Raw genomic sequence first — 25,130 nt, forward strand, 5'->3', positions numbered from 1 at the left:
CATACCCTCTTAGATGAACCTTGGCTAGATGTAGAACAAGCACTTTGCAATAATCTAGAGATTTCAGATCTACCATTTATCAGCTCAAACATCCAACGACATGAATGCTTCAAAAGCATCAACATCAGCTCTTCTCTGACAGCATGGTGGGAGTTTCTAAAATTGACGGAGTCTTCATTAATCCCATGCAAACGTACACCTATCTGGAACAACCCTGACATATTACAAAACAATAATATGATAAACTTTTCAGATTGGAATGGTAAAGGAATCAAATATGTAGAACATATACTAGAAGGAACAGAATTTATTTCATTTGACAGACTAGTTACACAATATGGGATCAACAAGAAAAGATTTTTAGAATATCAACAAATTAAATCCATAATAAAAAAGAAATTTAAACTGGGTCAAGTTGAACTACAAACACCACCAAGTGTGGTTCAATTTTTTACTCTTAAAACCCCCAAATTACTATCCAAAATGTACAGAATGCTTTCTAAAACAGATGAATCAATATCACTTCCTATTGCAAAATGGGAAGCGGATTTATCAGTTAACTTAGACCAAAACTTCTGGTCTCAGATTTGCTTAAAAACCTTTCATCTAATCAGAAATCCCAATCTTCAATTAATTCAATACAAAATACTACATAGAGTGCACTATACAGGTCATCGGATGTTCAAGATGGGCTTTGCATCTACCAACAACTGCTCACACTGCCAAACCAATTCACCGGACAATTATATCCACGCTCTTTGGTTCTGTCCACCAGTTCAGAAGTTTTGGCGCGAGATATGTGAAGACTTATCAAAGTGTCTGAAATGTAACATTCCAACTTCCCCCTTAGTGTGTTTGTTGGGCAGCTTAGATAATGTCACTTCAGAAAAGAATATAGCCCATATGGTTTTCACTGCCCTATGCATAGCCAAGAAAACAGTCCTCATGAACTGGAAAAATAAAAACAATCTTAATTCTAACCAATATAGAAATTATCTATTAGATTACATTAGTCTTGATACAGCCTCTGCCACCACATCAGATCAATTGCTCTGGACTCCTTTGATCACCTCCATCACCTAGTGGGGGTGGGGGGTCATATTTTGGTCTCGCCTTCACTGTTGTGATTGGTGTGGGGGTAGGGTCGGGCTTAGGGCGTCAGGCGGTTCCCCGGGAGCATCTTCCTTGGGGGGCTCAACCCGGGGTAGCGGTCATGGCCAATTAGGGGCTCTGTTGGCTCTTAGATGACGGCTTCCTCGTGGCTACATGCAGCGGGGCTAGGGGAGGGTCTGTGCTGACGGACGGGGGTTACTGACCTGGTAGCCTGGCTGCCCCTGGGTGGGTCCGGGACGGGCGTGAGGTTCTGGGGGCGCTCCGGCTCTGGCCTGGGGCCCTGGCCGGGCCTCGGGGGCCTGGGTCCTGGTTGGTGTGTTGCCGGGGTTGTGGGCCGGTGGGTATATGGGGGCCCGCCACTGGCGCAGGGTGCCGCCGGTGCGCCGAGCCACCTGGGGGGCTCTTCAACTGGTGGGGGGGGGGTTGTCACATCTTGCAGGAGCTTTCCTCTCTCAGGAACTCTCTCTGCAAGAGGGGGAGATACAGGAGAGGTGGAGGAAGATCTCAGCCTGGGCGTCTATTGTCTTATGTAGTCTGGAAGATGAGTGGATGATGGGGTGGGTGTAGTTTTCTCTGTTGTGGGGTTGGGTGGACTGCCCCGGGCTCTGTGGGGCCGGGCGGCGCCGCTGCACTGGTCCCCGGTTCGGATGGGCCTGGGCCCCCCTTCCCTGGCGGGTCGCGGAGTATGGGGGTGCCTACTGGGGTCAGCGGGGGAGCTGGCCCCAGGGAGGGGTCACTTGCCCCTCCCTTCCTTCCCTCCCCATCTCCAGCTGCCTCCCTCTTCCCGCTCCACCACAACCACCCACACATGCAGGGCCTTGGAGTAGGGGTGTGTCACCAGGGTGCAGAGGAGGTAACCCCCCCCCCCCTCTGTCCCCTTCTGGCTGCCTCTGCCTCAATTTTATCCCGCAACTTAGACATTCACATTACTCACACTCTCATTACACATACATATAGGATCTTGGGGGTGGGCACGCTACACGGAATCCCAATTACCATCAGGGTGTACACCTCACCCCCGGCGTCGTTGCCCACCTCTCAATTTTAAATACACGTAGACATTGAGGGCTAGCAGGAGGGACTATGCGCTTACCTGCTGCTCTCTGGCAGGTAGCTCCATGCCCTCCTGGGTTTTAAATGCACCTTAGAACACACATACATCAACACTACAATGAGCGGGTGGAGGGAGGTTAGGAGTCTTCTCTCACCCTCGTTCTCTGCTTCCTGCTGGAGCAGGGGGGCTAGGAGGAGGAGTTGGCCGTCCGACTGGGATCCGGAATGTGGGGCCTCCCTGCTGCTGCGGAGTCGGGGCGGTCTGCTTCTCCCCACCGCAGGGAAAAGGGTAACACAACCTGGGTCTGGGTGCAGTTCCCCCCTCCAGGGGCAAGGGTACCTAGACCCGGTTCGTAGAGTACGCTTGGGGAGTGTGATTGTGTGTACAGCGTCTCTTTATGTCTGTCTCCACGTTGGTTGAGTGTGGAGTAAGTGCATATGAGAGCATGAGGGTGGGAATGGATGTTTGTATCTGTGTGTGCCTGTATGTCTGTGTCTATATGTCAGGTTGGGTATCAGATGCCACCTCTCTGAGGACAGCTCAGGCCCTCCAAGGTTTGGAGGCCTATCTCCCCCCACCACTTCCCCTGCCGGGGGCGGACTCCCTCAGACATCGGTGCGTTGGTGGTTCTTTGTGTCCGGGGGTGGGCGTCCGGGTACACACCGGCTCACTCCTTGGCGGCTGCTTATCGGGGCCTGGAGCCTGGGGCTCGCTTGGGCCACCTCGGAGGTGGGGTGCCCCCGGCCTCTCGGCCTGGGGCTCGGTCACTCAGGCACAGCTGGCTGCCGGCGGAGCTCACGGGCACGTCACTGCAGCCCCCCCTGGCTTCTGCTCCGTGGCTGCTGGGTGACCCCTCATCTGGGACTCTCCTCAGCTCTTTCTGGGACAGTGGCGCGGCTGCCCCTCTGTTGGTCTTCCTTGGTCTCTTGTGTTCTGGGGGCCTCTGGATGTCTGGAGTTTTGATCTCCTCCATACCTGCTTCATGCCCTGGAGGACGGGGCAGTGGCCCCCCACACCCTCTAGCAGATCATTACATGAGGGAACCTTTTAAGAAAACAAGCGCGTCCATGCTCACAGGTGTACACACGGGTGATCACACACACAAACTACACCCTTTTTGGCTCCTACCTCAATGCACACTGTGCTGTCGATCTTACGTGCTGCACAATAATGTTTAATATTTAGTAGTTACTGTCATATTCCCATATATCATTGTGATGTGGTTTATTGTATTACTCTCGTTTTCTTCTGCTTGTTTTCTTTTTTCTTTCTCAACAGGTGATCCAGGTGATCGATATATGTATTTATTTTTTTATTTATTTATTTTTTTTCTTCTGCTTATTCTGTTGGTTTTTGTTTTTTGCCCTTCTCCCCCGTCCCTCTTCTCAACTGTCTTTCTTTCCCTCTTTCTTTCTCCCTTTTCTTTCCCCCAGTCAAATCTGTCCCGTATTCAGCAAGTGAAAATAAAATAAAGAATAAAAGGTGAATCAAATGGACCATTACGGCAAAGCTGGGATGGTCAATTTGGTAAAGAAAAACCGTTGGGCATCTTTCTTCGCCTTTAGACAATAATTCTGATGGCAAAAGAGCCAAACGGGACAGGCAAAAAAAAAAAAAAAAAAAAAAAAAAAAAAAAAAAAAAAAAAAAAAAAAATAGATAACATTAGTTTGGGGTAAAGGTTAAAGTTGATCCGTGATAAAAATCCAACTATGTGACTTGTCTTTGATTTTGCTAAACTAAAAATTTGGAGGTTTTATATGCATAATAAATAAAACTATTGTGATTAACAAAAAGGGGTTTTGAATAGTGCCCGTTTCCCACCAATTTTGGGTTCAACCAAAACAACATATCACAGTTTCCATAGAAACCTTTAAACCAAAGGAGATTCGTTCATTTATTGTTATTTTGCTTTGGTTAGACAACCTGCACTTGTTCACAATGAATACATTCATGTTAATGTAATTTAATCTGTATTGAGTCAGATCATGGGGTTAGCTGTCAAACAGCCAGGGGATCTCCAGAATCTTTGGGATTTATCTCTGGAAACTGTAAACATCCTTATGAAATTTCATGCTGATACATCATCGAGTTTCTGTTTTCGGTCCGGTGATGCATTGACAAACTGACCTCCACAGATTCTGCAGACCTGAAATAAATGGTGGCACAGCTACAATTAGACATGTTTGCTGAAAACCATATCAGCAATGAGTCCACTTCCTGCCAAACGGCTCAGGAAATCCTCAACACAGTGCACAGCTAATTAGATTTGACACTAGAGTAAAACTTTTATACAGGATCGTCTAACTGGTTCAGCACGGAACTGCACTCACGTGGCCTCAGACATCCTGTGGGCTCGAGAGAGCTCTGTGCAGTGCAAAGAGTGATTTAAAATAATAATAATGATAAAATGATGACTTGCAAATGAACCTACTGTACTGTAGAGTGAAGGCTGACTCGCAGCCCGAATGTGAAGCCCTCAGTCCTGCTGCACACAGAGCCTTAACAAGGCACCAGCTCATAATGTGATTTCATATCTGTTTAAGGTTGTGTTCGGCGGTTGCCGGGCACCTGCTGTTGACGTGATGAACACTTGAGTTAACGGCGCAGCAGTACACTGGAAACATAGCAGGCGTGCCTCCGCTAGGACTGTTTGGATTGTGGAGACACATCAGACGGAGATTAAAGTTTAAATAGCAAAGAGAAGCACTTTTCACACGTTTCCACCTGTTTAATGAATGAACAACTACATCACCGTTAATGCATCCAGGAGTTGCATAATGAGCTTTGGGGGGATTTTATAAGGTGGTGACTTGTTATGGATGTAATCCGCCACATCCAGTCGCCTGTCCATTCGGTCCGACCACGCCAAGCCACTTTTACCAGCAGTCATGACACTTCTAAGTAGGACTTTAATCACTTTTTAATCTGATCACATTGCAACTAGGTAGCTGCCATATGAGTCAAATAAGAAGGCAGAAGCAGGTTTAGATAAATGCAGACATTTATTTTTTTTTCTATTTTTTTTTCTACTGATTTATAGCAGCCAGCCTGATTCTGGTCTTGTTCATGAAACTTATGAAAGACTTTATAATCATCAAACTCATCATCTGTCTCCCTCCCAGCAGTGACAGTGCTGCCATGGCATCAGGAACTCCAGATGTGACGACCAATCAGGAGCCTGCTGAAGTCCAGGAAGAGTGCTCAGGTAACAGTTTGATTAAATGTTTTCTGTAAATGTTTGATTGGGAATCCAGGCATATTTAGTATTAATGTATGCTGAGTTGCTGTCTTCGCTGTAATCACATAAAAAGGTTGTCTGTAATTTGCATTGTGTTAATACAAACGTTGTACTTTTTGCTTACTTTGCTTAATTTTATTTTGAAAGTTTGCAACAACTGAAACAAAATACATGTTTTTTCCAAATCAGTAGAAACTTATCAGTGCATGTTTTGTAAATCTCTGAGGTCTCATTTAGTGGGAACACACGCAGAAACTCCTGGTGCTTTCAGCTCTGATGACAATAATAAATGTTGTTTCAGAGATGGTTGGATGCTGGTACTTGCCAGCGATATCAGCAATGAGATTTTCTACTCACTCCCAGCAAAGATCCAATCAGCTCGAACGATCGCACACAAATATCTCCTTGCAGGTTGTGGCAGGAAATGGAGGAAAACACAAGGCTGTCGCACACAAACGTGCACACAGATTAACAACAAACAGAGTGGGAATCAGGATGTAGATGTGTGTCGATGTGGAAAGGTTAAGTTGTGAGCTTCTTGTGAACACAGTGACTTAAGCAGACGTGATGACACTGGTCTTTCGTGCCCAGGCTTGAGGTCCAAGATAATGTGAGTGAATAACAGGCAGAAGTTTGTTTTCAGGAAGCTCTCGGTTTTGAATCTTGGGCTAATGCTGGTGCAATAATCCTGCTGAATTTTCAAGTTTGCTCACTCGCTTTTCACAAGAAATGAACAGTCTCTAATTTTTCTGGTAGTTTTGTTTTTATGGAGAGAGATTCCAGCCCTGATATTGTTTCCCTTTCAAAGGTCACCATCCTCTCACAGTTCAGCTGAGTTGACCCTAATTTTGAGCTCAGGACTGTGTATAGGTCCTGTTAGTCATAACAGAATGCATATGGAGAAACTATAATATCTCAGCTCTACGCTGACCTTCCACTGAATCAGCTGCCTTTTTCTAGGCAGACCTTTTGGCTTTAATAGAGTATTGTGTCTAAAATAGCACAATAAATGGTACTGTTGGGTGGTGCTTCCCCCTGATAGTTCATCTTGGCCATGCAGAAAGGCCTCTGAAGCTTCATCAAAAAGCAGGTTGGAACCTCCTCAAGTAAAGACAGCACTTTTGTGGACTGCAGTTATCCAACAATAACTTGTTCTGTGTGCGGTTTAATGGCATCTCATTAAGACGCTAAAATTGGTTTTCATTATATTTTGACAGACTTTTATTTTAGTGATGTCTTTGGGTTTCTGTGTTACACAAAAGATCCCAAAAGAAAATGCACCGCATGTGCTTAACATGATCTTGAGTGAGTGACCCAGAGATTTAAAGCATCTTGGCCTCAGCACCAGGTTTGGATTCCAAACATTTTTCAGTTGGGATTTAGCTCCAACCAGAAAGTGTATTTTTAGAAAAGAAGGAATGCTCAAGGATTCCCCACAGGGAGGAGGATGAAAATGACACAGCTCGGGGAACAAAAATGCATCTTATTTTGAAATCTCTACTGAAGAATGTCTGTGGATGGCTCAGGGGTAGGAGTCCTCAAAATAGTTTGACTACAGTTGTTCTGTTTGCCCCCGACTTCTTCTTTCTCATTGTTGTTTCTCTTTCTTGCAACTCAGCTTCTGTTTCCTTTCTCTGGGGATGTTTTAAGTGCCTCCTGTGGTGCGTGTAACAAATAGTCCACCCGATTTATAGGTTGGCTGATATTATCAGGTGATATTAGCTATTTGCCACTCCTATGGGCATCAGGATTTTAAAGACCACAAAATTAAAATTAAAAAAGTAGAGTAGAAACATTAAAAAACACTGTTCAAACATTTTATAGGTCTTACTTAGTTTGCCAGCCAGAGGGCTCTTCTCTGTTTGGAATGCTACAAACACAGCAGCCAGCTGATCTGAGCAGAGTCGGGCTGAACGTGGACTAGTAAAGAAACTACATAAACTAAATGTTAGAAATCTGTTTATGTTTAGTGTGTCTGAAAGAAATATATTGGAAAATCTAAATCTCCAAATATTGTTACTGCTGTTAAAATCCTGTTTCTGTCTAGCTGTAAAAACAATGAAAGATGTTGCACTTTGTGATGACTTTTGTCTGATTACAAGTGTTTCTATTTGATGGCTACTTCAGTTTACTCAAAATATACAACAATAATGCTTTTTGCTTTTTTTTTCTCCCCACCTTACAAAACCTACATTACCCACAATGCTCCTCAACCACTGACAGAGTTTGGAAAGCCTAGCTACATTCAGATTTTGGTTTTTTTCCCATCATCCTCAGCTGTATACAGGTCTACACCTCTACCATTGCAATCAATGCATTGCACACTGGTTTATGAACTGCTGCCTTACACCACGTTGTCATTCTGGCTTCTTTTTGAAACAAGAAGCGCTGCCCCCTGCTGGCCGTTAGAAACAATGTGCACTTCTATAATAGCTTTGTTTTTCAAAACCACAGGCTGTGTTCATCTTTTATATACAGTCTATGGTTTGACCCAGTAAATATTAGCTAAGCTAATGAACATAGTAAACATTGTAAGTGCTATACATGTTACCATTGTTACTATGTAGATGAATAAAAAAAAGACCAACTCTGCACTACTCTTTATACTGATCATGTGGTTTGAAGACAAATGCGTAGTGTATAAGTGCTGAGCCAGCCCACATCCCTGTTGCATGTGAGATGGAGTGAGGACCATTTCAGGTTCTTGATGACAGCTGTTTAAGAAGTTATAAAAGAGCTGTTGAGTTTTTCCACTGTGGTGCTAATAGACACAGACCCACTGTGGGGGTAGGTTTACAAGCTTGAGTTTGTGTGTTTATGCATATGTGTATTTTCAGTTTTCATGTTGGGCTCTGCAAACACACGCACACATCGTTCACTCTGTGTGGTTCCCTCTGGGCTGCCTACCTGTGTCTTTACAGCCACCGCAGGACTAATTGCTCTATAACTCGAGTTCACACTGGGGCAGTGTGTAAAGATGCTGTGTGTGTAATGATCTCATCAGCATGTAACTGTGCACCACCATGAAATGATTCATGATTCTGTCTTCTCAGGAAAGAAAAAGTCCAAGTTCCAAACGTTTAAAAGGTTCTTTGCCAGGAAGAAGAGAAAGGATCCATCAGCTGCAGGAGCGGACGCGAGCCTTAAAGCCAGCCAGTCGAGTGATAATGTCAGCAAAGCATCAGAGAGCAACACACTCACTCGAGCAGAGAAGGATAAAGGCTCTGTGTAAGATCGCACACATGTGCTCAATGAAATGCTGAAATCTGACAAAAGTACACAGAGCTCAACTAAGACGTGTCACGCCTCTACTTATTTATTATATGCTCATTTTGTCATATCTTCGTATTAAAGCTACAGTCGGTTGTAAATACTCGTAAATATACATTGAGTAGTGTGCATCATATATCTTCCAACAAATCGCTAAACTTGGATTAATCTGTTCCGGATTCATGAACTAAATTGTGCATAAATGTTCAGTGTTTTTACAGGTTTGGATGGATGCTTTTGTAAAATAGTTTTACGTGTCCCCAGACTGCTTCATATTTGTGTTTGGGTCCTTACACACAAATCATTGTACACATTTCTAAATCTTACTTTATACTTGTGGATCATATCATAATCATTTGCAACCCTTTTGAGGCAAATTTCTCTCCATGAACTGGGAGAACTGGAAGGAGTAGGAAAATAAAATTCAGTTTTATTTATACAGCGCCAAATCACAACAGTTGCCTCAAGGCGCTTTGTATTGTAAGGTAGACCCTTCAATAATACATGCAGAGAAAAACCCAACAATCATATGACCCCCTATGAGCAAGCTCTTTGGCGACAGTGGGAAGGAAAAACTCCCTTTTAACAGGAAGAAACCTCCAACAGAACCAGGCCCAGGGAGGGGCGGGGCCATCTGCTGTGATTGGTTGGGATGAGAGAAGGAAGACAGGATAAAGACAAAATTCAGTTGATTGCGATTTTTAGTCTAATGACATCCAATGGTGAGATTTCACACACTTTACCTTTAAGCATGGACCAACATTTCAAATATTTAGGTCAACCTGAGTCTAAGTAAACCCTGTGAGCCGAAAGGCTTCAGAATGCTCCGAACACTCAGTTTTAGACAGTTTTTTCTACTCCTGGCTGTGTGTGATGTCAGAGAGAAGACATATCTAAAAACTGGTCATCTGTGGCACACATCTCGGGCTGTGACTAGCCCACCAACCTGTTGATCAAACCTTCTGTTTGTGAGGGACAGGACAATAAGACAAAAATCGATTTGAAGGAAGTGGAATGGAACTAAAACTACATAAACGGTGTGTTTTTAAGCAAAACCATTTCCCTTTCAAATGTAAAGCATCTAAAATGCTAGCTCTTATTATGGGGTTTAATTGAGCCCAGCAAAATATGAATCCAGAATATTATATCATTACTTTACTGCCATGTTTAAGGGATTCATCAAGAAACCGCACCTTTCTGTAGCCAAATGATATATTTCTGCTCACGTTGTTGGAGCTCATCCATCCATTCAGGTCAATAACGTCTCTCATGAGAGCATTTAAAAAAGGAAGGTTGTGTTTTAACATCCATCTCCTGTTCTGTCAAACTCACCTCAACAGCGCTTCCTGTTTTTGTAACAATTAGAAGAATGTGTGTTTTCCTGCGGAAAAGTCCTGAATTTCTTTGTTTTCCTAAGCGGTGCCACTTCCTGCTTTGTCTCAGTCTGTCACAGGAAATATCTAGTTACATTTTACTGATTTCTCTGATCATCATCCTAATTACTGGGAGACAACAAACCATCACTTAAAAAACTACAAGTGTGTTTTCAGTTGATATATATTTTTATACGACAGAACACATTTCAAACACTCTCCATGGGTAGTTTATGGTATTTGTTTTATGTCGTGACCCGCCATCTGGTTCTTTTTTTCTTCTACCTGTCTTGTTATAGAAGCTGCGAAACATCACTCTGTGCTGTGTTTATTTCTTCGTCTTCCTGTTTCCCAAAGGTCGAAGATCAGTCTGGGAGGCAAGGCTTTGTCACATGACTCAGTGTTTGTTTCTGACTCATCGGAGGCGAACGAGGCTCTGGGGGCATCGCAGGACAGCATTCATGGGAAGGTGAAATCACTCCAGGTATGCACACACAAACGCAGTTACCTGATCAAAGATAAACCACGTTAAAGTTAAAGTCTTCTCAGGTCTAGTACACCAGAGACCCCCGACCCCTTGACCTTTGACTACAGGGGTTATTAAGGAATAATAAACAAATAAAGATTCACAGTGTGACACATTTAAGTGTGTTTGGGAGTGAGCACTTCTATGCCCCAGGGCACTGTGAACAAAGTGCTGCCAGCAGATCTGCTATATATTAAGCCTGTGGGATTACGAGTAATAAGTGGCATTAAATAAGCTTTGACTTTTTACACAAAAGTTTTGATCCATGTGTAATGTGATAAACGCAGCGGTTTGGACAGGCGGAACTGATGTGTTTCACAAATAGAGATTAAAGTTCTGTCAAAGCAAAATGAAAGGACCGCGTGATGAGAAGAACTGCAGACAGATAGAAAGAGTATCTGTCACAATAGTGGGCTAAAAGGGGAAGACATGAGACCCAGATGGACGCGCTGACCTCCAATGAAACGACTCCGCTGAGCTACAGAGGAGTGAGACTCAAACAACTCCTTTAAGCGATTTTTGCTAAAAAGAAACACTTTCTCCTGTAAGCTAAAATAAAACAGAGGAAGTGTTTGATTTGGGCTTCTTTGTAGATCAGAAAGTGTGTAACGGACACGGGCAGAGTGCTTGATAATCAAATCCAAGAGTTTTCAGGCAAAACAGCCACAGATATGTTGGCGAGATGCAAGTTGCTAATAGACTGATTTCCATAAAGTGAATTTACTGTGGAAAAACAATCTGATGGAGATTTCCTGACCTTAATCCTCACTGTGAGCTGTGCTGCCTGTTTGATAAGCAGAATGAGGCCATTCCAGAGCCAAAAATAAACACATTATGTAAGGATCGATACACTACAAGGCCATTAACATGATGCACAGGAGAGTGACTTTCATGTAGTAACTCACTAAACAAGGGCGTTGCCACTGTGAGGGGTCCAGAAAAATTCAGATAAGAAAAAAAAAAAAAAAAAAATTCCATTTGATGGCGTTTTTGGGCCTGTGTTTGTTGTCCAGTAGTATAGCTCTTTAAGTATAGGAATTCAGACAATACAGAAGCTACAAAGATGCAATTGCATCCTGTCCTACCAAAAAAACCACACAAAAACAGGACACCGGCCAACTGAGATGATATAAAAGACGGGTGTAGCTGCTGTGAGGTCAGCCACTGCTTTATGAAGTTGTGTTATGTTTCAACATTGCCTTCTTTGGTGTTTTGAAGCTGGATGTTGCAGTCGAGGGGTAAATCTGACTAGCTCACAGGCTAGTAACATGTCTATCAGAAGTCATTAACGTTGGATCATCTTCCTTTCTGTCATTGAGTTTAAGATTTTGCTTACTCTTACCCAAAACTAGTAACCTGGTCCATAAACCTATCAGGAAATCGTTTACTGTGGTCACGCTGACAGCTGATTTCTCATTGGTGTATACAGGAGCAACCACAGCTATCACCCCCTGGTGGCCGTTAAAGAGAATGCAACTTTGCAGCTACAGTGTCTCCCGACAAGTGGACAATTTTCACTCCACTACAAAGACTTTTGTCTTCTGTGGGACCGTGGCTAAAGGGCAAACACTAACAACTGTAACACACTAACCACTGGTTCAACATATTTTTGGTGCTGCCCCCTGGTGACAGTACACAGCTACTACATACAGGTGGAGCTCTGCCGTGCTCTGCGTTGGACCTATAGACTACCAGTGCACTATTACAGCGGAGCGGAGGATGAATTTGAGGATGTCCACCCTGTCACACCGCAGCTAGCATCATGAGCAGAGTGATATGATTGGCAGGTGCAGTTTAATAGAAGGGTAAATGCTCACAAGAATCTTTGTGCAAGTGTCAGTTAGTTCCATTATATTCAACAGGGAGCAGACATGTGTACAGCTGATATGGGCAAACCAGTGCTAAAAGGGAGAAATGCATGAATGTGGTTTTTGAGGTGAACCCTCCCTTTAAGCACATTTTCACGCACATTTAAATTAAAAAACTACATTTCAGATGAATTTTCGCTTCCACCCACAAGCAGCTTCCAGTATATAAGCTGACGATGTTAAAATAGAAACATTTAGAACAGCAGATTCTTTGTGACTTTATCAAGAAACTAGTATTGTGTGTCTGTGTGTGTCAGAGTCCAGCCCTGCTACAGAAAAGCTGTATTGTCCTGTGCTTTGAAACTGAGTAAATGAGTCCTTGACTGACTGTTACAGGGAAGCACGCAGATAAAGACTGTTTGAGTTTCTGCGATACCAGCTACACACACAGATACACAATCACTTTCAAAGGGCTTTCGCTTCTCTGTTGAGTGCCCAGCTATGAGTCCTCACTGGTCATATTCCACCACAGTAAAGATCTTTTTCCCCTGCAAACAGCTGTAATGCTCAATAAACGTGTACTCAAACACGCCATTGTTAGCCTTTCATACAGAGCTGTAGTTTATTAAACAGGGTCTCAGATATGGTGTTTCCCCAACTGTAAGTAATGATAAACACCTTCACTTCCTTATAAAACAAACAGGTGAGCACATGCCTGAAACATGCACGCACTAACCCTGCTGTCATAAATGTGCTCTTTTTTTCTCCTCTGCAGCTTCAGCTGAAGCAGGCCATCAAACTGGGCTCTCCACCCTCTCTGATGTGTGTGAAGAGGGCAGAAGATCCTGCGACCATGTCTGAGGATGACGGCCTACCCTGCAGCCCACCAGAATACACAACAGTTTGCACGGTCTTGATAAAGATATGCTTTCAATGATGCCTTCCTTCTGTTAGTGCCCCTGAGTTTGGCTGCTAACATTCTTCTCCTTGTTCTTGGTGCGTCTCCCAGAATCAGGCTCAGGCGAACAGTTCCATCAGTCTGGAGGGAATAGACAGCGATGAGGACCGGGTAAGCGTCAGTGCAACGAAAACTAGATACTGCATTGTTTATTTCATGCTTTGTTCCATTCACAACCGACACATTTACCGACGAGTGAACTTCCACGCTGCGATGCTTTACGATCTGCACCATGTCCTGCGTGTGGCATTACAACCAAAACAGCGATTCAAGTAAGATCGATGTGATTTGTAAAAGCCAGGAGGAATCTTTGTGGATGTGTTGGAGCTGTGTGCGATTGCTCCTCATGTGACTGTGGCGGAGAACAAATCTCATGATCCCGTCTAATCACTAAAACGCTGCTCTTGGTTCTAAATAAAAGCCCCTTCATGCAAAGTGACATCTCTCCCTATGTTCCCTCTCTTTGTCGCTCTTTTTTCCCCTCTGTTGCTTTTAGTCTTTTTGTTTTAGCTTTCTGTTTTTTGTATAGTCCTCCTGACCCTGCGTATAAATCTGCGGTTTAACCAGTGTTACCCAGAATGCCTCATATTCTCCCTAACAATAATTTCAAATGAGTCCTTTTTATGGATCCAGAGAATCACAGAGCCAGTTTACGATAAGGCAAATGTCCTGAGAACATCAGCTATCCAATTAGTCTCACTGACTATAATATGGCCTAGAAGCACAGTCAGCAAACTATGACGAAGGAGCCTTTAATGATAGTGTACTTTTAGCAGTTTCAGGCGGGGTTTGGTCATTCTCCCACTGGAAAGAGCCACAAATGGCTGGCTACAATGACAGGCACACAAAACCCTGAAAATATCCCCTTTAAAGTCAATTCCACACACAGGAATGTGGTCAAGGATGGACTGCTCTTACAGTGGCACTTTGTGCAGTTTATCCATCCACTGAGAATTCACTAAGACGTCAATTGTTTACTTGATTGTGGGTTTGTTTTGTTTTCTTTTGTTTTTTTCCCCCAGGCTTTATTTAGAAAATGAATTAGATTTATTTGCAACAATCCAAGCTTTGACTCACACCATCGCTGGCAGCATACATCACTGTGGAGACTTGGGTCTAGGTCAGCCAGTGTTAAATGCATTTACAGTAAATATAGAGAGTGCAGACTTTGTCATCTTTTCACACATACTTGTCTATGTTTTGTGGATATAAGTTGGTCATTAGAGGAGTTCAGACTGCCTGTTTCTATTAGCAGTGGATGACCAAACTGTGTAAGACAAAGAACATCGTTTGAGAATGAGATGATCTGAGAATTGTTTGTTTGTCCAGCACATCCCACAGATGCCTAAGTGGATTTAGAGGCAAAATCAACACCTCAAACTCGTCGTTGTGCTTCTTAAACCATTCCTGAACTATATTTGCTTCGTGGCAGGGTCCTTTATCCCGCTGAAAGGGCTCACAGCCATCAGGGAATAACTGTTTGCATGAAAGGCTGCACATGGTCTGCAGCAGTGCTTAGTTAGGCGGTACGTGTCAAAGCAGGACCCAAGGTTTCCCAGCATCCTCAAAGGTTCCATTAGTGCCATGTATATGAAGCCACCTATTATGTAAGTGAACACTGACAGAGTTAGCAACCAGCTGATTAACAGCATAATCTTTATTGTTATTAGATGAGATCTAGATGAATTAAAAGGAGAATCAATACTGGATATAACATCAGGTGGCCAATTGGAAACGAATGCATACTAACATATAAGGTTACAGTGTATCACTTATTGCAGGTTTAAGGAATCAGTGTTTTTTAATTGTGAGTCACTGTTTGAGACTCGGTGATGAAACGGTGCTTCAGACATACCATTGGCTCAGCATCCTTTCTCACCATGGAGACTGGAACGTGATTGGCTGTTTACTTCTTTCAGTAACAGTGTCGTGTTTTTAAATCCTGTACAGACATAAATGGAGAAGTTTATGTTCAACACATATCTGCAGCACAGGAAATAGTTGTCATGTGCCGTGTGTGATAGTGGAAGATGGGCTTCTGTGTGTGTGTGTGTGTGTGTGTGTCTGTTTGGGTGTGGTCATAACCAATCCTCCAGCTTCTCTTCAAACCTTAAATGGAAGTCTGCAGCTTGACCTCTTCTTCCTCTGTATGTTGCTTTCCCCCTTTCCTTCTCTCTGACCTTCTTTTTCTTTTCTTTTCTCCAGCCACAGTACATGTTATTCCACTGACTGTGTGTGTGTGTGTGTTGAGTGTTCAGAGTGCATTCCAATGGTTTCTTTGGCAGTCAGCATGTCTGCTTGTAGTTAAAGCATTAAGAGTCTGCCTCTCCAACACACACACACAGGGACACCTATATATTGTTAAAGAAGTACTGTGTTATGCGATATTTCATGAATATGTTTTAAGGGTAATTTCAGTTAGATCATAAAACAAACCACGTGTTCATACAACACAACAGTTTTTGGTTTACATGCAGAATGAAAACTCTGAAATGGTATTTTACAGTCTAACAGATGCAGACAGACATTAGCATGTAGCGTGTATTGCAGTGTTAAACTGTGGGTGTGTGTGTGTGTGTGTGTGTTTAGTGGAAGAAGAGCAGTGTTTTTGTGGGTTTTGTGTTGAAATAAGTGAAAATGTGAGTTTGTGAGAGGTGAGAGAGGTAAGTTTCTGTGATGACAGACTAGTGTTGGTTCTGCAGATAAGGACTGCTCATGTTTGTACAGCTGGACTCCCCCTCTCTTGCTCAGTCTCTGGCTACTTGTTTGCATCCTTGGGGTATTTTTCAATGTTTGTGCTTTTAAGCTTCTTACAAGTGTGACAGATGTCTGAGAGTTGACCACCTCTATTTGGAGCCGTCCCACTTGGGGGACAATTGGATGGATGGTCAAATTCTGTCCCCAGAGATCTCTCCTGGTTGAGTGTTGCTAAATGAGTGTTTCCTGTCTTCCCAGCTGTCCTGCACAGCCTCCAGCAGAGCAGTGAGCCCCCTGGTGGTTCCAGGAGACTTCAGCCAGCCGGCCAGTCCTTTTGTCTGTCTGAATAACTCTGCAGCCAAGCACAAGCTGGCCCTGAGGCAAAAAGCCAGGAGGAGACCTGCCAGTGTAAGAGGGGGAACAAAAGCTCTAGCATGAATAAACACTAATACTCCCATTACTTTAAATGGATCTTTATAGCTTTTCATGGCGTGGCTCTCATTGCATAGAGTCTCTGTTTTGTGATAAAACTGGACCTAACAAAGTAATTCCTCAACTATAAAAAATAAACATAAACAGTGGGACAATCAAAGTGATTAGTCAATAGTTTCCCCACATTATCTAAAAACCTTTTTGTATGGAGGTTAAACTGAAAGTGAGTGCAGAAAAGTACAGCAGCCAGAGAACAGGTCAGGTGGTACTGTCTGCACAGGCATTTGTCCTTCTCAGTCATTCAAACTTTTCAAAGAAGTTACGCTGAGGAAAAAAAGTGATTTTACTGATGCAAATTCATGAGAGAGCTGTTGCTGTATTGGATGTTATCACATGTATGCTGCTACAGTTTTCTAGGACTGCTTAGCTGACTGTTCATTGGCGATTGATGATGCTGATGTCACCACAAATGTCTCGTTTCTGTGCAGCGAACAGAGGGGAAAGCAGGGCAAGAGTCTGAGGTGGAGGCGAAGCTGACGACCTCCACACCGCTGCAGGACCAGCAGGAGGCAGAAGGTGTGCGCACAAAGCCCTTAGTTTTCATGTATGGAAGCCTGTGAATGCCAATATTAAAACAAAAGTATTTAATCAAATAGAAGGATTATAGTCCACATGAGTGCGAAAGATACATGTATGTATTTTTTAAAGTTATTTTGGTAACACTGTAATTAAATGGAATATCACTGTATTTTATGTGAAATTACAATGCAATTATATTTACGCACACTTAAACACAAGAATAAGGGGAGAACAAATCAGGTTTTTACAGGAAACAAAGATATGATTCTACCGTGAGTAATTTTAACTACTGCATAACCTTACAAGAAACCAGACACACATTTTAGTGTAAATAATTTTAATTGCAACAGTTGAATAATAGAAAATCAGTCATGAATTTAACTTTACTTTATTTCTTTTACAAAGTTATTTAATATTCATTATATTTATATATATTTATTTATAATTATTTTTTATAGATAATTCACACAAATAATAATGAAGTGGTTTATATTGGCTGCCATCAGCTTCCATATACTTGTTACTTATAAGTCTGATGATACAATGACACTTTTTTGTGTGTTTGATTCAGAAGTGGCTGATGTTCTGCTGAAACCAGAAGTTGAGAGGGAGGAAAATGAGGAGGAGGAGAGCGAGGAGAGTGAGGAGAAGGATCAACCACAACATTCCATACAATCCCTGTTGGGAGATGAGGAGGAGGGAGAAGATGAGTCCGAAGCCGAACAGGATGTTTCTCACGGCCCGGACACTTCCTGTCCTCCTGAGCCAAGTCACTCGGAGGAAGAAGACTCCGACAGCCAGCCCCTGCCCTCCTCCAAGCTCAGCTCGAGCGCCTCCTCTCTGGATAGTCCCAGGTGAATAGAAATGGTTTCCTTTTGGTTTTCCCCTCCCAGGAGTGTAGCTTGGTTTGTTTTATCTTATCTCTTGATTTCTGCTTTTAGGGCCACACCAGAGCCCCCTTCTGGCTTGACGGACACAAGCATGGCTTCCAGTGCAGCGGAGAGTAAGGATGTAAGTGACTCTGCATCTGAAAGTGAAGAAGATGGGGTCCAGAACCACGGGGAGGAGGAGAACTCCTTCTTACAGGAGGTGCTGAGCTCTTTGAAGACGCCCCTCGTGTCTGCCTCGCTCGATATGAAAACTGAGGGCGCCGTCCTGGAGATGAAGGAGGAAGAGGTCGAAGAAAAGGAGGAAGAAGAGGTAGAAATGGAAGAAGGAGAGGAGGTTAAGGGAGAAGAGGAAGAGGTGGATGAGTCCCTCAGTTCTCAGGCTGCTCCCTCGTGCTCCATGCTATCAAATCAGACCACGAAGGAAGAGGAGCAGGTTGTCACTTCCTTGTGGCAGGAAGAAGAAGGAGGAGGAGTGGATGCTGAGGAAGAAACGGAGGAGGAGGAAGAGGAGGAAGAACCAGCTGTGGAGAGATTTACTCAATCTGATGTATGAATCTTTGGTTATTTGACATTTTAAATGGATTTTGTGTGGAAGATAAAAGGCCCCATGCCTTCCTCACTTACCCTAAACTCCTCTGACGCTGCTTCGTGAGTGTCTCCATATATTAGGCAGTTTATATGTCAGCCAACGCGCACTGTGGCAGGAATAAAGGGAAGCATATGATGTGAAGCTCCAAATGCAGACACGGTCCAAAACTAGAATAAGACTCGCATGAGATATGAATGTTCCATGGATGGAGAAAATGAGGGAACACAGATTCCAGTGCAAGGGAACTTTAAAAAAAATGTTCATCCACTTTATTTTTAAAAATCTAAATAAGGTTAAATTGAATTTTGATTTTTAAAGAAATGAGAGATTAGCCTGATCCAGCATTAACTAAAAGCTTTATCAGAAAGACATTTGTCACTAAAAGCTCTTTCAGATATGATAGAGGCGTAGAGTTATTATTTTCTCATTTTTAGAACATTTTTATTTAATTGCAACGTTTGCTTTTTATTCAGTTTAGTTTCTCTCAGGAAATGGAAAAAAAAAGGTAGATGCAAGAAAATAGATTTAACATGATCATGTTTTTGGGGGGTTTTTCTTCGGCAGCGCGGTGGTACAGTGGTTAGCACTGTTGCCTCATAGGTTCTGAGTTCAATTCCACCATCAGGCCGGGGTCTTTCTGTGCATGTTCTCCCTGTGTTTGCGTGGGTTCTCTCTGGGTCCTCTGGCTTCCTCCCACAGTCCAAAGACATGCAATTAGTTGGGATAGGTTAATTGGAAATTCTAAATTGCCCATAGCTATGAATGTGAGTGTGAATGGTTGTCTGTGTTTGTGTGTTAGCCCTGCGACAGACTGGCGACCTGTCCAGGGTGTATCCTGCCTCTCACCTTAAGGCAGCTGGGATAGGCTCCAGCGCCCCTCGTGACCCTTAAAAAGGATAAGCGGAAGCAAATGGATGGATGGATGTGATCATGTTTTCTTAAATCTCTTTCATGCCATTTAGCCACAGTCACATTCCCTTTTTTTCCCCTTTTTTTAACTTGCTAGGATGAGGAGGAAGGAGAAGAGCAGGCAGTAGAAGTCAAGCCTGAAGAGGACGACAGCGTGCTCTCATGCCAAACTATCAGCCAGGCAGGTGACGACAACGTGGAACAAGAAGATGGGGAGAGTGAGGGAGGGGACGAGGAGGCGGCAATCAAGCTGGAGAAGAAGTCTGAAATGGAGGAGGAGGAGGAAGGGCGGGAGATGAGGGAAGAGGATGAGGAAGTCGAGACGACTGAAAGGACAGAAGTGGAGGAGGCAGAGGAAGCAGTGGAAGGAGAAGAGAGAGGTGCAGAAGAGATGCCTGAGATGCTTCTGGATACGCCGGGTGAAGAAATTCAGGTGGTGGCGCAGGAGGCGGATGAAGGTGTGGCGCTTGAAGGTGACGCCGTGTGCGCTGTAAAACTCAAAGATGATGATCAAATCCCAGCAGATATGAGCGATCAAGGACTCACCACGGAGCAGAAGGAGCAAGATTTCAACCAAAACTATGGAGACGAGACTGAAGAGGGAGAAGACACAGTAGAGGAGGGGTCTGACCTCAGCGTGGGGTTAGACCAATCGGAGAAAGGCGTGGGAGCAAGCCAGAGTGATGCAGATCAAAGCGAACAGGAGCTGGAGAGCGAGGAAGCAACGCCACAGTCAGACACCAAAAAGATGGAGGAGGGTCCGAGTGAAGCCGCAGAACAAGATGACGGCTCCCCCGAGCCTTCTCCTTTGTCCCTGCAGTCACCAAAGAGCGAGGCTAGGAGTCCCACCAAGACCAGCACAGCGATTGTCCACATAAATCTAGTTTCTCCCAGCTCAGAAAAAGCCACGTCTTTATTCCAGCTGCCTCCAGCTGCTGCAGATTCCAGTGACAGCGCCAGTGAGGCGGCTTCACATGACACAGAGTCCACCTCTGCAGATAAAGAGGAAGCTGACGGTGTGGAGGAGGAAGAAGAAGAAGAAGAAACGCATCAAGACGCTGCATCTCCTGCACCTGCTGAGGAAGAGACAAGCCAGCCGCCCTGCAGCCCCGATCAGACTAAAGTCCGCTTCACGATCGCTCCCGCCTGGCAGAGATCACAAAGTCTGAACCCTCCTCCTTCCCCAACCACTTCTGTCTCCTCCCCCTTCGCTGTCGCACCATCCAGCTGCGAGGAGCCGGAGACTGTGACCGAGGATTCGGTCACGAAAGCAGAACCGGCGACTTCACCAAAGGTCGAGTTGGTGCTGAGCCCCAGTAGGGTGAAAACCGCCAAACCACAAAGCAGTGTGACACCGGCTCCACCCAAGATCTCTACTTCTGCAAGCATTGAAGGTAAGAGCGCTGAACGTGTGTGATGGTAGATGAGGAAGCCGTTTTCTGCAGGGACAGGATCCACTTTGGTTGTGTTTAGACGAGGCTGATTTTACTGGACTAGCACGTGCATGCTGTGTAGGCTTTAAAGTGAACCTTGCAAACACTGGATGTTTGCTGTCTGAAGTGTCCTAATCTGTATCACAGGAGGGTAAATTATAACCACTTTTTCCTACGCTGCCACCTGCAGAGAGCTCACTGATTGTACAGGGAAACCCGGACAATCCCTTCAGAGTTCGGCTGAGGAAGACGTCGGCTCTGCTGCGCTTCAGCTCAGAGGAGGAAAACACAGAGGTAATTGAAAAGCTTTTTAAGGGTTTCTAGGACACTCTGAACTTCTTACCTCTCTAACATGATGCAGGAAACCTGAAACTTTAAGCTTAAATTCATGTCAAATGTATTATTTGTGTTTTATTTATTATCCTTTAGCCTCCGACTGAGTCACAAACTCAGCCACCCAGCTCTAAAGTTGACTCCCCGCAACCAGTCAGTGTTAAGCCCTCCATCTGTCCACCGGTCAGCATCAAACCTGCGCTGCCTAAGAAGCCAGAGGTTCAAGCTGACAGTGGAGGGAAACTGAAGCGCGTCTCAGGTGTGTGTCCACGTTCATCTTTACTTAAAGAGGAATTATCATGCTTCTTCTTTGCTTCTGTCATGTATACACTGTGTCAGTGGTGGATGTTCATATTAAACATGGCCACGGCTCAGACTAAAGACCGCTTGAACTGCTCACGGACAAGATCACACGAGTGCTGCGCAGCCTCGCCGTATTAATCTGCTCGAGCGTAACAATCCTGAACTCGACAAGTGTAAGAAAGCAGCTCGCGAGCCAGCCTGTGGCGTAACAACTGTGTGTGTTGTTAATTTAGATTCAGTTGCGGGCCGCGCTGTTTCTGCTGGATCTGATCCTCCCAGCTGGATCTCTGTGGCCAAACAGAAGCAGAAGATCTATAAGGAAAACTCACTGGAGGAGATCACTGTCAAGAAGGTAGACTTACAGAGACGCACAAAAACAGGATGCATGCGTGCAAGTACGCCGCCACCACGTGATCTGTATGTGACTGTTCTGCTGCTGCTCTTTCAGGAGGACCAAGAGAGAAAATCTTCACTTCCAACATACGTCTGCTCAGCTGCAAGCAAGGAGCAAGGCACCAAAACAGCTGAAACCAAAGGCAAAGCCCAGCACGCACACACATGCAGACACACACACAGTCCATTCATTAGGCTCCTTCGTCATTTGTGCAGTACCTCAGCAAATGTCTGTTTCACTATGCACTGCTGCCCTCGTCTGGTCAGCCTCTGCTACTACACTAGATAAATAATTAACACTTTGTGTTGGAGGCTGATTGTAATGATTGTACATAACAATTTAGCGGAAATCCACACATAAACAATACGGTGTAGAAAATACTAGACACTATTTTGGCCTCACGTGGGTGGTGTAGGGTGAAAGGTGGTGTTGCACAACAGCCTGAAGTTAGTATTGAAGTCTTTCAGACTATTTACAGAGGTCAGAAGTAAATAGTCTGTGAGCTTTAACTTTAAAATACATTTCTGTCAAAGTCTCTCCTTGGGTTTATTGTTTACGTGTGTGTGTGTGTGTGTTTTCTCGCAGGGGCTCATTTGGAGATGAGCAAGCCGTCAGTGTCTCCAGACAAGGAGGCCAGAAGGCCTTTCTCTCCTCCGACTCCGGTGCCGCCTCAGCCTTTAAAATCCCAGCCCCTCCCCTGTGTTGCCCCTAAACCCTACGTCCCACCACCCCAAGCAAAGTACCCACCACAACCTAACCCTCCCCAGCAATCCCTGTCAACACCAGACGCTCCAAAATCTCCTGCTACTCCGTCATCTCCCTCTAAAACTCTGCCCCCGCTCACCTGCTCCCCATTTTCATCGAGGACCGCCTCAGAAAAGCCCGTCCTGAGAGCGCCGGGGCTTCCTGGACAGGCGCCGCCCTCCCAGCGAAACCTGCCTCCCACGACTCTGGCTCAGGACGAGCCCCCCTGGATGGCGCTGGCCAAGAAGAAAGCCAAAGCCTGGAGCGAGATGCCCCAGATAGTCCAGTGACAGGCCAGGTCAGATTTAGAGAAACCACGCCCCCCGTGGGACCTGAAAGGCTCCAGGATGGAGCAGAACCGGTTTGCACACAAATATCTTTTAATCATGAGCTTCAGGCTTTAGATTGGTGTAAAATGCCCAGCTCCACAGCTGAAGGCAGGCTCTTTTTTACTCCTTCATTTCTGTTTTCTAAATGACACGGTAGGACCCTGAAAGTTAACGCGTCTTACTCAAGGAGGATATTTTTTTGTTTGTTTGTTTGGTTGCTTTTAAAGATTTGTAGTTTGGGATGAGGTGCCGGAATGAGACACCTGCAGCCTCACACCAGAACGTTTTAACTTTAACTCGGATGAATCCACTTCACATCACTAAACATTTCAGGAAAGGGAACACAGATGTTATTTTATATGAGAACACTTCATTTACCCAGAATGATGATAAAGTAACAGAAAAAATCTTCTGTTCGTTCTTAAGAATGGACCTACACAATGCTGCCGGCTTGTGTGTGTGTGTGTGTGTCTGTGTGTGTTTATTATAAGGCAGGTATAAATGCTGATATATTTGAGGAAAATGGAATAGTCTGTGGTCTGAGAGTGAGATGAGGATTACATCCAGAGCTGTTCTTTGTTTTTTTTTTCGTCCGTGTAAATTATATTTTTTCATTTTCACTTTTGATATTTTTGAATTCTCTTTTTGATATTTTGATCAACTCCAAGCATCCTGCAGAAATCTCCCAAACCCCACCCCCAAAAAGCTGATAATCAGTAAGCGCTGCCGCTGCGTTCACAGTCATCTGTTTGAAATTGTTTAATGCATTGCTGCGTTGCAGAGTGTTGTCGACTATGAATCCTTTTCCAGTGTAAATGAAACATAAGTATAAAGCTACTTAGGCACTTAGAGCTGGGTTTTCTGCGGGATGCATCGTCTGTGTCATTTCAGTGTGTCTGGCAGTAAGCATATGCAGATATGTGATACTCGTTTTGTATGGCCTTTTGAGAATTTGTCTTGTACATAATAATGCGCAGTAAAGAACAAATTATAAAGCATGTTTCTGTGTTTGTTTGTTTGTACCTCAGGAGTGGAGCACAGTCGGAAATGTGATGTCTTAACTGTGAAACTTGAGTTTGATTTGAACCCAAATATGACCGGTGTGTCCGACGCACGCAGACTGGACACACCAGTACAGCATTTTCATTCCCCGGACTTTGACAGTATCGGGATTCCTTTCCCCGGCCTGGTTGTGTTTTCACCTTCACATAATGTTTTTAGGCTTTAAAACAGACAACCTACCACCCCCACAGGCCTAATAGTGGTTTGGTCCACTGCTAATCCCTAACTCTTTAACTTTGCAGATTTGATCTTAAAACAAAGGATGTGTGACCTGTTGTTCTTTATTTCCTGTAGAATAAAACTTCAGTTTGGTTGTGTGTATTTTCTTAACCTCCATCACATCCTCACATTTCACTATGGCAGCCATATAGTTGCGGATCAGCCACACCTCCTAATGGTTCTGGAAGCAGGAGGCGTCTTTGTGAGTTTCAGTAGTAGTTTTGGTAGCTTTTTTCTTCGTCTTCTTCTTCACTCTCTCCATGTGTCATCACATTTAAACCTTTTCAAGCAAAAACAGGAAGTGAATCATAAGCAGGCTTTAACTTCTTTGGCTGGTTTGTGTTTGTAGACAGATGATGGCATCTCAATAAAATCAGAACCGTGCATACACACCAACGACGCCTTTACAGGTTTGTAGTCGAAGATAAAAAACACAATGAAGGTCAGGGTTAGCTGACAGTGTGGTCTCCGGACTCAAAGTCTTTAACTGGGATGTAAGTGCTGCTCAGGACTGACTGAGATCAAGCTCACAGTCGGTGTTTTGTCAGGTTGTTTGATGGATGTTTGATGTGCTGCATGTTGACAGTGACTGCTTCCTTACTGAACTGCATCAGGAGCACTATCTCAGTGTCCCTTTAAGGCTCAAGATCACAGAAATTTAATGTTTAAAATATGAATGAAAACCAACCAAGTATGAGTCTTAAAATATTGGCAACGAAACAGAGATAAAATGAGTCCTCGCTGGTATAGAGTCTGCTGACCATATTAAGCCAGTTCTCATCCAGCTCCACATTCTCAACATATCCAATACAAGATTTTGCTCCTCTGCCTTTGAAAGCTCTGACTTGGCACAACGTCATCTTTCCTCCGCTCAGC

At 44.2% G+C, this 25,130-nt stretch overlaps 1 protein-coding gene across 1 annotated transcript in view; it reads left to right on the forward strand.

Moving 5' to 3' along the window:
- Positions 1 to 24,916, forward strand: part of LOC146524200 (uncharacterized) — a 51,609-nt gene extending 26,693 nt beyond the window's left edge. Inside the window, exons 2-16 of the mRNA XM_085133982.1 lie at positions 5,291 to 5,373; positions 8,460 to 8,634; positions 10,407 to 10,533; positions 13,159 to 13,293; positions 13,393 to 13,452; positions 16,297 to 16,446; positions 16,959 to 17,046; positions 17,621 to 17,903; positions 17,991 to 18,486; positions 19,535 to 20,831; positions 21,061 to 21,164; positions 21,300 to 21,462; positions 21,740 to 21,858; positions 21,955 to 22,042; positions 22,486 to 24,916. Of these exons, the coding sequence (XP_084990108.1) occupies positions 5,291 to 5,373; positions 8,460 to 8,634; positions 10,407 to 10,533; positions 13,159 to 13,293; positions 13,393 to 13,452; positions 16,297 to 16,446; positions 16,959 to 17,046; positions 17,621 to 17,903; positions 17,991 to 18,486; positions 19,535 to 20,831; positions 21,061 to 21,164; positions 21,300 to 21,462; positions 21,740 to 21,858; positions 21,955 to 22,042; positions 22,486 to 22,934 (3,817 nt within the window). The 3' untranslated portion in view covers positions 22,935 to 24,916. The remainder of the gene's footprint in view (positions 1 to 5,290; positions 5,374 to 8,459; positions 8,635 to 10,406; positions 10,534 to 13,158; positions 13,294 to 13,392; positions 13,453 to 16,296; positions 16,447 to 16,958; positions 17,047 to 17,620; positions 17,904 to 17,990; positions 18,487 to 19,534; positions 20,832 to 21,060; positions 21,165 to 21,299; positions 21,463 to 21,739; positions 21,859 to 21,954; positions 22,043 to 22,485) is intronic.
- The last annotated feature ends 214 nt before the right edge of the window (positions 24,917 to 25,130 follow it).

Source organism: Neolamprologus multifasciatus, chromosome 2, assembly GCF_963576455.1.
Source record: "Neolamprologus multifasciatus chromosome 2, fNeoMul1.2, whole genome shotgun sequence".
Lineage (NCBI taxonomy): Eukaryota > Metazoa > Chordata > Actinopteri > Cichliformes > Cichlidae > Neolamprologus > Neolamprologus multifasciatus.